The 15697-nt window shown below is 43.3% G+C and overlaps 1 protein-coding gene across 2 annotated transcripts in view; it reads left to right on the top strand.

Moving 5' to 3' along the window:
- Positions 1-920: 920 nt before the first annotated feature.
- The window catches only part of Casc3 (CASC3 exon junction complex subunit), a 28267-nt gene continuing 13490 nt past the window's right edge, over positions 921-15697 (top strand). The window contains exons 1-3 of one of the 2 annotated variants that reach the window (XM_041644052.1): positions 921-1282; positions 1635-1662; positions 2115-2152. In XM_041644052.1, coding sequence (XP_041499986.1) covers positions 1055-1282; positions 1635-1662; positions 2115-2152 — 294 coding nt within the window. In that variant the 5' untranslated portion in view covers positions 921-1054. The remainder of the gene's footprint in view (positions 1283-1634; positions 1663-2114; positions 2153-15697) is intronic. The other variant, XM_041644050.1, reaches the window with a different exon arrangement.

The raw sequence follows: 15697 nt of genomic DNA on the forward strand, positions 1-15697 counted from the left end.
AGACACTACCCTGGCGGTCCTACTCATCGGTTTAGCTTGTGATGGATATTATTAAGTCATGCGTCCTCCATTTTGAATCAAGGCAGTTGGTTTGGGAGCTGAACTGCGTTATACATTTGGTCACCTTTCTCCAGTTGAGAGAACCAGACCCTGCAAACATGAGTCCTTCTGGTCTCTAAGAGTCTGGTAAACGATGGGGTCCTTATTTATGAGAACAGCTCAGAATCCTGTTACCACATGGCGATTTGGAGTATATTACCAATGTGCACTAATAATTTAGTTTACAAACTGTTTCGAGGTAGCAGTACTGAGGTTTTTTTTTTCATTGCTGACAAATGCCCAAAGCATTTTCTGTCAGATAACAACACATCAGGATTTTAAACACTAGGTTTCTAATATCCCTATGTAGCCAAGGATGATCCGGCCCCTAAGTGTCCTACCAACCTGAACTACTAAAAATGTGATAACTGGGTCGGGTAGACACAGAGTTAGAAAAATCTGAATACACACAGAAAACGCCACAGTATTTAGTTGTGTCTCCACTGCAGTTTCTCATTTCCCCTAAATTTAGGCTGAGGTGAAGAGCTGGCAAATCTGACACAGAACTAAGGCTTTTTCACCTGGATTCGTGGTGTTATCATGCGATGGCATACAGCATAATGCTTCGTCTAAAATTCAGGGGAAAACGAGAAATGGAAAACGACAATCATGCGACAGCTCCAGCGCCACATTGGAGCTGTAACAAGTCGAAGCCCTCCGCAAGGAAAGCTCAAGATGGCCGAGCAAAGCACCCAGAGAAGCCGCAGGGGACCAATCCCCAGGCCCTGTGCCCGCACAGGAGAAATGCAGGGCCGAGCCACGCCCCCTTACATCACCGGTAGACGTAATCTCGCGCTCCCGCAAACGTGCCGCAGGGCGCAGGCCCCGCCCCGCGGGAAGAGAGGCGGCCCGCGCCGGACGTGAAGCATGCCGGGACTGCTCTCGAGCCTCCCGGCAGCCTCCGCGGCGGGCGTGGTGCGTAAGGAGCTGACCAGCGGTGGCCGTTCTCCGTAAGATGGCGGACCGGCGTCGGCAGCGCGCTTCCCAGGACACCGAGGACGAAGAGTCTGGTGCTTCGGGTTCCGACAGCGGCTCTCCGGCGCGGGGCGGCGGCAGCTGCAGCGGGAGCGCCGGAGGCGGCGGTAGTGGCTCGCTGCCTTCTCAGCGCGGCGGCCGCGGCGGGGGCCTGCATCTGCGGCGGGTGGAGAGCGGGGGCGCCAAGAGCGCAGAGCAGTCGGAGTGTGTGAGTGAGCGCTTGCCGTGCGACGACCCGGCAGAGGGCGGGGTGGAGGTGCTGCGAGACACCGGGCCTCCCGGTAGACGGGAAGGTTGTCCCGCTGCGAGTCTGCAGCCACCCCAAGCCCCAGAGATGGGTGGCTTCCGAGCCCGGGCGGTGCTGCGCGGGTGTTGACACAGGACTGGGGCTGGAGGTGTAGGGGATCGGCCTTCTTGATTGTGACTTAGAACGATTTACCTTTCTCCATATCCCTAGTCGACCGTTTGTGTTGAGTCTTCAGTTCTTCACATTTATTTGCGGGTGGGCTCCCCACGTCTGGGAATGACTCCTCTAACCCGTGTCATCTTCTTCCTCTCAGGAGAGTGAAGATGGCATGGAAGGCGATGGTGAGTGGTTTTTAATTTATCATGATGAGTGTTTGGACATAAACTGAGGCCACGCATTTCTAACACTGGGTTTCTCTTAGATTGTTAAGGGTTTTTTGTTTGGTTGTTCGGTTGGGTTTTTTTGGTTTTGGTTTTGGTTTTTTCGGGAGGTGTGCCCAGGAGTGGCTTTTTGTACCATAGTGATTCCGAGCATGGTTGTTTTGGTTCCTTTTTGGAAGGTGACAGGTTGAGTACTCAGAGAACCACCTGCCAATCGCGTAGCTTTTTGTCAGCCATGCCATATACTTCTCCATCAGTAAATGAATAGAGGCCATCATTTTATGTGCCTCAAAAGTTGCTGCCTAAGTTAAGTGAGGATTTTAGCCTGATGCAAAGTGAGCAGTCAGGAATGTAGTTATAATCACTGTTTGTTGTTTACGCCTCCCCTTCACGTGTTTGTGTTTTCCTTTCAGCTGTCCTTTCCGATTATGAAAGTGCAGAAGATTCAGAAGTGAGTGTGATAGATTCTTTTTCCTTACGGTGTAAGTCAGAAAATGTCTTTTAAGAATCTACGTTTGTGTGGTACAAAAATTCCCTGACATGTTTCTATGCCTATGTTTCTTCATTTATGCTTTTAAAAATCTGTTAGAAGCAGGGGGTGGGGGGCGGTGAGCAGTGGTGGCACAAGTCTTTAATCCCAGCTGGGCAGATCTCGGTGAGTTCAAGGCCAGCCTGATCTATGGAGCAAGTTCAGGACGCAGGCCTGTACAGAGAAACCCTCTCTCAAAAAACAAAGACAAAAAAAGAGACGATCTTGTTAAGCTAATGACAGCAACTTGAAGCCACGCCTCTTCAAGCTTTGGATCACAGTGTTAGTTGGTTTATTCTCATCTGAACAAGTGCATGTCTGAGGCAGAGAATGAGAAGATGCTGAAGTCCTTTACGGGATGTTTGACTGTTCACTTTATACTGTCTAGGTTGAAAACACAGCCACTTGGAAACACCCCCCCCCCGATTCTGTGTAGTTTATGGGGGAAAAAATCCATCCCTTATTTTATGGATAGGGCTTTTTGGTGTCTATGGGAGTGTTTCCCTAGGCAGACAGCATGTTTTGTTTTGATTGGATAAATAACTGTAGATACTTTCAGAATAACTTTGTCCTAGAATTACCTGTCCCAGAATTGTTGAACGGACTCCTGAGTTTTGTATTTTAGCTATGGGGTTATATTTGGGGAGAATGGGATTGTGGGTCAAGAATTTGTTCTATAAATATGTTTGTTTCATTAGTTAGCTTTCGTGATTTGTTTGTTTTGTGATTCTGGAGCTTGATCCTACATGTAGGTGCATGCAGAAAAGGGTTCTACCATTGAGGCTATTACCTCAGCCTTAACCTATAAATCTACTAGAATTTTGACTGTCTTAACATCTTGGGCGATGTAGTAGTAAACATTTCAAAATCCCTACTGTAGAAGAAAGCAGTACTCTAGAAAAACTGAGAAAACAAAATCCCTACTGTAGAAGAAAACAGTACTCTAGAAAAACTGAGAAAAGAAAAGCTTGTGGCACAGAAATCAACTTAGCAAAACATAAATTCAAATAAGGGCTAGAGAGTTGGTAAAGAGGGCCTGAATTCAATCCCTAGAACCACTGTAAAAAGTTGGGTATGTTGGCATGTGTAATACAGGCAGAAACAGATCTCTGGAGCTTGCAGGCAAGCCACAGTCTAGCCTTCTTGTTGAGCTCCACATGCATGTTTACATATGTGCACATTTCTGTACAGGCATACTATTCAAATTCTAGTACTTAGGCAGGGGCAAGAAGATTGTTTCAAGTTCAGGGCCATCCTGGGCTATAAGCAAGACTACCCTGTCAGGAAAAAAAAAAACAGAAAATGAAACTTTTTTTTCTTTTAAAGATTTACTTATTTATTATATACACGCAGTGTTCTGTGTGCCTGCGTGCTAGAATAGGGCACCAGATCTCATTGTAGGTAGTTTTGAGCCACCATGTGGGTGCAGGGAATTGAACTCAGAACCTCTGGAAAAGCAGCCAGTGCTCTTAACCTCTGAGCCATCTTCTCTAGCCCGAAACTTTTTTTTTAAGATTGTTTATTTTATGTATATGTGTGGTTTGCCTGAATTTATATGTGTGTACTAGGTTTGTGAGTACAGATGGTTGTGAGCTTCCATGTGGGTAGTGGGAACTGAACCCAGTTTGTTTGCAAGAACAGTGAATGTTTTTAACAGCTGAGCCTCCAGCCCCTGATTGTAAGTTCATAGTGGCTCACCATCGTGTTTAGAAAGGAGTTTGGGTGTAATTCTGAGAGCACAGAAAGAAATTACACAGAAGGTTTAAATAAACAGCATCAAGTGAGGGCGAGGCAAGACTACCAACTAGACATTTAAGAAAAAACGCTGGCCAGTGGTGGCGCACGCCTTTAATCCCAGCAGAGATAGGAGGCAGAGACAGGCGGATCTCTGTGATTTCGAGGCCAGCCTGGTCTACAAAAGCTAGTTCCAGGAGAGCCAGGGCTGTTACGTTGGGGGGGGGGACCCTATCTCAAAAAAAACAAAAATAAATAAAAGTAAAGTTTCTTAGGAATTAGGTGTCATAATACACAGCTCACTCTGAAGGCAAAGGTGGAAGGATCAAGAGTTTGAGGTCAGCCTTGGCATCATAGCAAACTCTGTCTCCAAAAAAGGGTTTAAGGGGGCTGGAGAGATAAATGGCTCAGTGATTAAGAGTACTGGCTGCTTTTCCAGAGGACCTGGGTTTAGTTCCCAGCACCCACATGGCAGCTCACAACTATTTGTAACTCCAGTTCCAGGGAATCTGACACTTTTACACTAATGCACGTAAAATAGTTAAATAAATTGTTAAATTAAAGAAAGGCTTAAAAAATCTTTTCTAAGGTAGTCTAAGGATTGAGATTATGGTTCCCTAGACAGCTAGTGAAATAGCAAGATGTGGACCAATGTGAGGATTATATTGATTGGACTAATAGAACCCCTGCCCCCATTAAATTTTGAGGTCTAAAGAAGGAGTCAGTGTCTAGATTGATTAATGGCGTTAATAACTAAAAAAGAGACAATACTCAGGAATTGAGTCGTGGGTTAAGTTTTAGATGGCTTTTTAAGTTTAGTTTTGCATGCTCCCTTCAGCAGCACATAAATTAATTTGTCATGGTCCAATGCAGGGCTTGCCCCTATGAGGCTGATGTTCTAACATTAAGCAACCCTCAACCAGGTTTGGGATGTTTTAAGAACAAACAAATCCATTTCTTCTTAAGTTTATAAGACACTGTTTCTCTGTATCCTTGGCTGTCCTTGAACTCATTTTGTAGATCAGGCTGGCCTCGAATTCATAGAGATCTCCCTACTTCGGCCTCTCAAGTGCTGGGGTCAAAGGCATGCACCACTGCTACCCACCATAAGGAGGCAATATATTTTCTTTTGGTTTTTTAGGACAGAGTTTCTCTGTGTAGCCTTGGCTGTCCTGGAACTTGCTCTGTAAATCAGGGTGGTCGGGAACTCACAGAGAACCACCTGCCTCTGCCTCCCGAGTGCTGGGATTAAAGGTGTGTGAAATTGTACTTTTGATAGGATATATCTGTGGCATACCTTTATTGTGTAGGAATGCTGCTGTTGTTGTTTTAATCCCCGTATATGTGACTCTCAGCTGCAGCAGAAAAGGCAGTTCAGTGTTGCTGGCAGTTCAGCCTGGAGAACACTTCTAAAAGCTTTAAGGGGCTTCTTGGTAGATGCCACAGCAAAGGATTTCAGGACAAGTCAGAATGAGGCAGTTAGATGAGGTTATTGATGAAAAGGATAAAGCTGGGCATGGTGGTACATACTTTTAATCCCAGTAGTGGGAGGCAAAGACAGGTGGATCTCTGAGTCTGAGGCCAGCTTGGTCTACTCAGCAAGTTCCAGGCTAGCCAGAGCTACATAGTGAAACCCTTCCAGAAAAAGGAAAGAAAGAAAAAAAATTAATAACAAAACCAAAAGGGGCTGGAGAGATGGCTCAGTGGTTAAGAGCATTGCCTGCTCTTCCAAAGGTCCTGCGTTCAATTCCCGGCAACCACATGGTGGCTCACAACCATCTGTAATGAGATCTGGTGCCCTCTTCTGGCCTGCAGACATACAGACAGAATATTGTATACATAATAAATAAATATTTTTAAAAAATTACTCAAAGCCGGGCGGTGGTGGCGCACGCCTTTAATCCCAGCACTTGGGAGGCAGAGGCAGGTGGATCTCTGTGAGTTCGAGACCAGCCTGGTCTACAAAAGCTAGTTCCAGGACAGGCTCCAAAACCACAGAGAAACCCTGTCTCGAAAAACCAAAAAAAATAAAAAATAAAAAAAAAAATTACTCAAGAAGGATAATCTAAAGAGAATCTAATGGAGGCGTGCCCAGTTGTTTTTATTTACTTATTCTTTATTTTTGAGACAGGGTCTCTTTGTCTACAGCCCTAGCTGGCCTGAACCTTCCTTTTCTTAACCACAGGCTTCTGTCCTTGAATGGAGACCTTTTTTCTTTGGGTTCATTGTGCCATGGGGCAGGTGGAGAGGGAGTATTAAAAGGCCCCCATTTATACAGTGGTCGTAAGGAGGGTAGACTTAAGGCATAATTGTTTTAAGACTTATTTATTTTCTATGTATGAATGTTTCGCCTTACATGTTTGTGTGTGTACCACATGTATTTGTAGTGCCCTCAGAGTAAGTCAGATCCCCTTGAATTTGAGTATTGATGGTTGTGAGTTACTATGTGAGTCCTGGGATTTAACCCTGGGTCCTCTGCAAGAGCAACAAGTACTCATAACTGCTGAAATGTCTCTCCAGCCGTTACCTATTCATTTTCATGTAAACTTGCTTTTCCTAAGCCTTTAGAAGAAAGCATGGCTTAGGGTACTGTACCTTTTCTAACATCATAGAGCTCCCTCTTCCCATTTTCCTGTGATGTTAAAAGAATAAGGGAAGCTTTCTGAGGTTTCTTGTTTTCGTTCTTCTTCTTCCCAGCTTGTTCTAGAACTTCCCTGTGCTGATTGATTCAATTTTCTTCTCAGTAAGTCTCTTCTTGCTGTTCATGTTCTAGAAGGAGCTTTGGCAGCTGGGTTAGTGTAACCCTTAGAGTGTACCATAACTTTTCCTTTACATGGTAACCGCTTCTGGGTTCAGCAGTCAGTGACCATTGGTTATTTCAGGGTTTCCCTATCCCTTGGTCCATTTACATCTCTGCTTCCTCCTAAACTGTGTTATGCACGTGCTATCTGTGGCTGTCGGTGCTTTGGTTTATACAGTTAGAGTTGAAAGTTTAAGACATAGCTGGTTAACATAGTTTTGTTGTAAATATTGTCTAAAACTTCGGGGTTTGCTGTCTAGAAGCTGTCATTCCATTTTGAAATTAGAAGAGAAATAAATTGTGTTGCTGAAGCTAGGCGAGTTGGTATTCTTCTGTAATCTCAGATACTTGAGAGGATGAGTGAGGCAGGAGAATCACAAAGGCCAGCCTGGCAACAGAGATTTTTTTTTTCTGTTTTTAATTTGAGGCAGGATCTATGTGTACTGGCTAGTTTGGAATTTGCTTTGTTGATCAAGCCTTCCCTGAACTCACAGACATCCACCTGCCTCTCTGCCTTAGCGTATCCTTCATACCGGGCTTCAGAATAAAAATTTGTAAAGGGCCGTGTGGCGGTGGCTCATTCATCACTCAGGAGGCAGAGGCAGGCAGATCTTTGTGAGTTTGAGGTCAGCCTGCTCTACAGAGCAAGTTCCAGGACAACCAGGGTTACACAGATAAACCCTGTCTCAAAAAAAAAAAAATTGAAAAAGGGTTGGGGTTGTAACTCAGTGGTAGACTGTTAAGTATTTTCAAGGCCCTGGATTCACTCTCCAGTATTACAAAACAATCAAAAAGATGTGTTGTAGCACAAATTCTAATTGTTTGTAATAATAAAAATTCGAGTCATATATTAGGGTGTGAAAGCTGAAGGATCAGAGAAGCAGAGTAGGCAGCCATTAGAGAGTTCTACCAATGCTCAGATAAGAAGGGGCAATCCTGTCTCTACTAATCCTCAGATGCATCTGAGCTCCTATCTCCTCCCCCCCCTTATATTCCTCTCTCTGTCCAGCCATATCACTCCTGTGCTGGGGTTAAAGATTAAAGGTATGTGATTTTTGTGTGAGCTCTGTTTCTCTTTTAGACAGATTAAATCTTGTGTAGCCCAGGGTAGTCTTGAAGTCAGAGATCCCTCTGCCTCAGTCTCCTAAGTGCTGGGATTAAAAGTGTGTGCCACCACTACCTGGCCTCTGTGGCTAACTAGTGACCTAGTTGTGCACTCTGATCTTCAGGCAAGCTTTATTCATTAGATTACAAACAAAATACCACTACAGTGTGTTACTTCCATTTCCCCCAGAATGGTCCAAGAAACCTTTTTTTTTAAAAAAAAAAATATTGGGCTGGAGAGATGGCTCAGTGGTTAAGAGCATTGCCTGCTCTTCCAAAGGTCCTGAGTTCAATTCCCAGCAACCACATGGTGGCTCACAACCATCTGTAAAGAGGTCTGGTGCCCTCTTCTGGCCTGCAGGCATACACACAGACAGAATATTGTATACATAATAAATAAAATAAATATTTAAAAAAAATATTGTTATTGGGGCCAGGTTTGGTGGTGCACGCCTTTAATCCCAGCACTTGAGAGGCAGATACTGGTGGATCTCTGAGTTTGAGGATACCCTCATCTACACAGCTAGTTCTAGGACAGCCAGGGCTACATACCCTGTCTTGAAGAAAAAAAAAAAAAAACAAATTAAAAACAAAAATGAATGAATAAATAAAACAAAAGAAAATACAGGGGGCTGGAGAGATGGCTCAGAGGTTAAGAGCATTGCCTGCTCTTCCAAAGGTCCTGAGTTCAATTCCCAGCAACCACGTGGTGGCTCACAACCATCTGTAATGAGGTCTTGTGCCCTCTTCTGGCCTTTGGGCATACAGACAGAATATTGTATACATAATAAATAAATAAATATTAAAAAAAAAAAAAGAAAATACAGAAGGGGCTGGAGCTCAGTGGGAGAACACTTGGTTCAGCCAAGTGATGAGTAAAAGAACAAAGAAAATTTTGATTGAAAGGAAAGCTAGGAGAATATTTTGAGGTCAAGGTGATTTCGTTCTTACTTGTTGGGAGACTCTCTAGTTAAAAACTGAAGGAATAAGTAGTAAGGGAAAGGAAAAAAAGTAGTGAGAAAATAAAAGCTGGGAGTAATAGTATTTCCCATCATGCCCTGCTTAGACAAAACTGTCTTAACTAGTAATTACTTGGAGGTGAGAAGGGAAGGTACATACAAAGGAAGTTGGTATTCCATCTTTGTTTTTACTTTGTAAAATAGGAGGAAAGCCTTCTGTCTTAAGAGATAGAGTTGGGCAGGCTTCAAGAATGAGGGATTCACCAGAGGCTTGCACTAAGGTTTAAGAAAGCCATTGAAGCCAGGCTGTGTGTCTGGGTTGGATTCCCTACTTTGAGGCTCTGGGAGGCTAGTGCATGATGCCGCAAAAATAATGTCTAAGTTGCAGTGGATATTGCAGATATAGACCCCTGGATATTGGAGATATTGGAGATGTCAGAGAAAATGAGGCATTTGCTGAGGAAAAGTACAGAATTCTTGGCCATAATGCAAGTGTTCTGTCTTAGGGTTACTATTGCTGTGATTAAAAACCATGACAAGAAGCAACATTGGAGGAAAGGGTTTCTTTGGCTCACATATCCCATAGCTGAATTTTTCTTTGGGCCGCCAGCTCACAAAAAAATGGTATGGAAACGTATTATTAATTATGGAAGCTCAGCCTTAGCTTAGGCTTGTTTCTAAATAGCTCTTAGAACTTAACCCGTCTCTATTCATCTGCGTGTTGTCACATGACTCGTGGCGTTTACCTCTCCTCCTACATGTATGTTCCCTCTGTGTCCTCTGGCCACTCCTACTTCTTCCCAGAGCTCTTTGTCCCTAGAAGTCCCGCCTAGCCCCTTCCTGACTAGCTAATGGCCTTTAAGCTCTTTATTAAACCAATCACAGTGGCACATCTTCACACAGTGTAGAGGAATATTCCACAACAGGAAGCCAAGGCAGGAACTCACGCCTGGTAGGAACCTGGAGGCAGGAGGTGGTGGTACAGGGGTCATGAAGAGTGCTGCTTACTAGCTTGCTCAGCCTGCTCTCTTACAGAACTTAGGACCAGGGATGGCACCAACTGCAATGGCCCCACATCAATCATTTAATTAAGAAAATGCTCTGGGCTGGAGAGATGGCTCAGTGGTTAAGAGCATTGCCTGCTCTTCCAAAGGTCATGAGTTCAATTCCCGGCAACCACATGGTGGCTCACAACCATCTGTAACGAGGTCTGCTGTCCTCTTCTGGTCTGCAAACACACACAGATTGAATATTGTATACATAATAAATAAATATTAAAAAAAAAAGAAAATGCTCTATAGGTATGGCTATAGCCCAGTCTTATGGAGGCATTTTCTTTATTGAGGTTCCCCTCTCTCAGATTATTCCAGCTCTCTGAGATTATTACAAGTTGACATAAAACTAGCCAGTATATCTCCCCATAAAGGAAAGCCTGGGACCAAATGGATTCACTGCTGAATTCTGTCAAAACTTTCAAGAAGATCTACCAGTCCTTAATTTGTCCCACAAAATAGAGAAGACTGACAGATTCATTCTATGAAGCCAATATTATCCTGGTATCAAAACCAGGTAAAGCCGGGCGGTAGTGGCGCACGCCTTTAATCCCAGCACTTGGGAGGCAGAGACAGGCGGATCTCTGTGAGTTTGAGGCCAGCCTGGTCTACCAAGGGAGTTCCAGGACAGGCTCCAAAGCTACAGAGAAACCCTGTCTCGAAAAACCAAAAGCAAAACAAAACGAAACAAAACCAGGTAAAAACATAATAACAAAAACAACAATTTTCTCAGATGAACGAAAATGCAGATGTTTTCAGCAAAAAAAATTGCAAACCAAATTTAGGAACACATTAAGATCATATATCATAACCAAGCAGTGGTGTGCATGCCTTGAATCGCAGCACTTGGGAAACAGAGGCAGGAGGATCTCTGGTTTTTTTTTTTTTTTAATATTTATTTATTTATTTGTTGTGTGTACAATATTCTGTCTGTGTGTATGTCTGCAGGCCAGAAGAGGGCACCAGACCCCATTACAGATGGTTGTGAGCTACCATGTGGTTGCTGGGAATTGAACTCAGGACTTTTGGAAGAGCAGGCTCTTAACCTCTGAGCCATCTCTCCAGCCCCAGGATCTCTGGGTTTAAGGTCAGCCTGGTCTACAGGGCAAGTTTCAGGACAGGCTCCAAAGCTACACAGAGAAACTCTGTCTCAAAAAAAAACCAAACAAACAAACAAAAATCAAAACAAAGAACCATACATCATGAGCAATGTCTTTCTCCCAGAGGTGCAAGGTTGGTGTGACAGGAGTAAATTAATGAGTGTGACGCACCATGGAAATAAGCTAAAGGACAGTGGATTCTCAAAGAAATTAGGGAAACTATCTCATTCATAGTAGAATTCTTGGCAGATTTATAACTTGTTTCTTTTCAAAAAGAAACTTGTTGCTATCTCTTAAAAAAAAAAGTACCAAGTACCATACTTCATTGTGCACTACTTGGAGTCTATAGAAAAGTAAAGTGAACTAAAAAATGATGAGACCTCTACAAGAGCTAGTTCCAGGGCAGGCTCCAACGCTACAGAGAAACCCTGTCTCGAAAAACCAAAAAAAAAGAATAATGAGACCTGAGCTAGGTGGTGGTGGCGCACGCCTTTAATCTCAGCACAAGAGCAGAGGCAGGCGGATCTCCGTGAGTTTAAGGCCAGCCTGGGCTACAGAGTGAGTTCCAGGACAATCAGAGCTACACAGAGAGACCCTGTCTGGGGAGGAGGGGAAGAATGATGGCACCTGCGGGAAAGAAGAAAAAGAAGTAGGCTTGGCCCAATGTGGAGATCCCAGGAGGTCTCACCACCTGGGCTCTGTTATATATAGGAGGATCAGTCTCCTTACACATGGTTGCAGATGGAGCCAGACCTCATGTCTATTCCTGCATATACATGAATTTCTCAGAGACTTGTGAGCAATGACTGAAGAGACAAGCCCTGCAGTAAACAGACCTCTGGAGCACTTGATCTGGATGTGAGTCGGTCACACCTCTTGAAAGAAAATGTGCTTTATTCTCTTTTAGTGTATTAGTAATAAACAAATTCCTTTTTTAAAAAAATTGTCTTTATTTTAGGTGCACTGGTGTTTTGCCTGTATGTATGTATGTATGAAGGTGTCAGATCTTGTACAGACAGTTATGAGCTGCCATGTGGGTGCTGGGAATCAAACCCTGGTCCTCTAGAAAAGCAGTCAGTGCTCTTAACCACTGAGCATCTCTCCATTCTCCCAATAAACAAAATCTTTAAAATTTATTTAAAATTAGATAAGGGGCTGGAGAGATGGCTTAGCAGTTAAGAGCACTTGCTGTGGGCTGGAGAGATGGCTCAGTGGTTAAGAGCATTGCCTGCTCTTCCAAAGGTCCTGAGTTCAATTCCCAGCAACCACATGGTGGCTCACAACCATCTGCAATGAGATCTGGTGCCCTCTTCTGGCCTTCAGGCATACATGCAGAAAGAATACTGTATACATAATAAATAAATAAATATAAAAAAAAAAAAAAAAAAAAAAAGAGCACTTGCTGTTCTTCCAGAGGACCTGAGTTCAGTTCCCAGTTCCCAGACCCACTTTGGGGTATCTCACAGCCACCTGTGACTTTAGCTCCATGGGAACTGACATCTTTTTCTAGCCTTTGCAGACACTTGTGTCATTGGTTGTTTTATTACTCTTTACTCTTTGGGGTCCCAGCACCCATCTCCCAAATAATCACACACAGAGACTCTAGCTTGACTTTAGCTTGGCTTATTTCTAGCCAGCTTTTCTTAAATTATTCCATCTACCTTTTGACTCTGGGGTTTTCCTTTTCTTCTTTATATTTTTCTTTCACTCTTACTCTGTGGCTGCCTGGGTGGCTGGCCCCTTCTTTTCTCACTCCTTGATTTTCTTGCTTTTAGATCTTTTTTCCCCCAGATTTCTCCTTCTGTTTATTCTCTCTGCCTGCCAGCCCTCCCTATTTCTCTCTCTTGTCTTGCTGTTGGCCATTCAGTTCTTTTTTTTTTTAAATACATTGTATTCATTATGTATACAATATTCTGTCTGTGTGTATGCCTGCACAGACCCCATTATAGATGGTTGTGAGCCACCATGCGGCCGCTGGGAATTGAACTCAGGACCCTCGGAAGAGCAGGCAATGCTCTTAACCTCTGAGCCATCTCTCCAGCCCCCATTCAGTTCTTTATTAGACCAATCAGGTGTTTTAGACAGACAACACAGCTTAAAATAATATTCCACAACACACTTGAACACACATCTTTGGTATTTATTAGTGTAGGGGTGGAACATACAAGGACTATAGGTTTTGAGTGTGATTTGAAGTCTCCTCATCACTCCTCAGTTTTTTTGCCCAGTTAACAAAATTAGATTTTTTCTTTGTGTTTGTGTGTAATATTGGCTCTCACTTTGTAGCCCTGGTTGGTCTGGAACTCACTATGTATAGACTAGACTAGGTTCAAATTCACGTATTTGCCTGCTTCTGCCTCCCTAAACTGGGATCAAAGGTGTGTATCATTACTCCCACCAAAATTACTTTCTCAATAGGAATATATAAATTTCCTCATTGACATTCTATTACAGCCTAAAGAGAATGTTGCATAAAAGTTTCCTCGAGGGCTGGAGAGATGGCTCAGTGGTTATAAGAGCACTAGCTGCTCTTCCAGAGAGAGGTCCTAAGTTCAATTCCCAGCAACCACATGGTGGCTCACAGCCATCTGTAATGAGATCTGGCGCCCTCTTCTGGCATGTGGGCATACATGGAGGCAGAATGTTGTGTACATAATAAATAAATAAAATCTTTTTAAAAAAGTTTCTTCTAGTAGTGCTAATACTGTTTTATTTATTATACATCCACGTGCACACATATGCATAGAACAAAAATAATAAATTTCTGGGTCTGGAGAGATGACTCAGAGGTTAAGAGCACTGGCTGCTCTTCCAGAAGTCCTGAGTTAATTCCCAGCAACCACATGGTGGCTCACAACCATTTTTAGTGCCCTGTTCTGGCATGCAGGCATACATGCAGGTACAACACTATACATAATAAATGAAATTTAATAAATAACTAAATAAGTTTCTTTTAAGGTTGAAATCCGGAGAGCATGTGAGTAGAGGAACATAGTGAAGTGTGTACCTACACCAGAAATTCTTGTTTGTCTGCTGCATAACCTAGAATTAAGGAAAGTACTGAATGATTACCATCCTCTGATCCACAAATAGAAGGAAAACAATATGATTGCAGAGCATGAGAAGAAGGAAGAGTGCTTGTTAAGTTGTAGATAAAGACTGGATTGTCACAGTGCAGGTGTAGTGAATCTCCTTTAGTTCTCCATGTCTTTTCTGAGAATTGTTACGCAAAACATCCAGATGAGGAGTGGCTTAGAGTGTCAACAAGAAATAGAAAGAATGGAAGAGGAATTAATTGGTTTGTTTGTCTAGGTCAACTAGGCAAGCTTAGCTTTATTTGAAAAAAAAAAGGGGTAGAACACTGAAAGCTTCTAGCCTAGCCAGGACTGTTACATGGTGTCTTTGACCAGGTCCTGGTAGGCTAGCCTGAAGTGAGAAGGCAGTCTGATTTAGGTGAGGTGCCAGGTACAGTAGGAGAACAAGAGACCAGTGTGCACACATCCAATCGGTGGTAGAGGTTTAACATATGACTAAACCACCTTCCCTTCAGCCCATTTCTTTAAACTTGCCTCTGTAATCCAGTTAGGTCTCCAAAGCATCAGATTTAGAGAATGAGAAGAGAGTATGACCATATTTTAAAGTCACTGCTTTTCCCTATGTGGAGCTGGCCATACCTTCATTTCTTTCCCACGTTAGTGTTGGAATGATAGCCCCACTCCCGCCACAGCTTTGGCTGCCTTCAAACTCACAGAGATCTGCCTGCCTCTGCCTCCCCAGTGCTAGGATTAAAGGCGTGCGCTACCACCAACTGGGAAGACCTAACATTGTCAGGATCTGTATTATTCAAACTTGTGTGTTAAGAGAGGGAAAAGGAAAAACGTGTGGTGGCTCACATATTTAATCCCAGCACCAGGAGGGAGAGGCAGGTTTGAGGCCAACCCCAACTACATGGCAAGATCTTGTCTTAGAAAAGAAGGGAGTGGTAATGAGGGAGTAATTGTTCAGAGTGCACTCATGCATTGTTCATTTTCATTTCTATGGCAGCTGGTTCTCTAAGATTTTCCAGATAAAAATCTTAATTTTAGGATGTTATTGTGGATAGTGTTTGTTTTCTCTTGGAATCTCGTGCTGTAGGAGATTCAGTACTCCTATCATAGACATAAAAAATACAATCCTAGGGGCTGGAGAATTGACTCATCAGTTAAAAGCACTAGCTGCTCTTCCAGAGGTCCTGAGTTCTGTTCCCAGCAATCACATGGTGGCTCTGTAATGGGATCTGATTCCCCCTTCTCATGTGTTTGAAGAAGGTCAATCATACACATGAATGAATGAATATTTTTAAAAATGTAATTTTAGAAGCTGGGCATGGGAGTACATGCCTTTAATTCTAACACTTGGGAGGCAGAAGCAGGCAGATCTCTGTGTTCTAAGCAACCATTGATCTATAGAACAAGTTCAAACCAGCCAGGGCTACATGGTGAGACTCTTGTCTCTAAACAACAACAAACTTGTATGACTTGGGCCTGTAATGCACATAACTTAGTAGTTAGTGCTGTCTTGCCTGTTTGAGGACCTGAGGTTTGATTCATAGTAAGGAGGGGGAAAGTTAGGTCATTACTGTAAACAAGCTGGAGCTGTAGTTCAGTGGTAGAGTAAATCTATAAATACTCAGGCCCTGGATTCGATCCCTATCTCCACAAGAGGGAGCATGGAGACCG

Source organism: Microtus oregoni, unplaced genomic scaffold, assembly GCF_018167655.1.
Source record: "Microtus oregoni isolate MIOR12 unplaced genomic scaffold, Mior012 000091F_ref0000469, whole genome shotgun sequence".
In the NCBI taxonomy this organism is placed as follows: Eukaryota; Metazoa; Chordata; class Mammalia; order Rodentia; family Cricetidae; genus Microtus; species Microtus oregoni.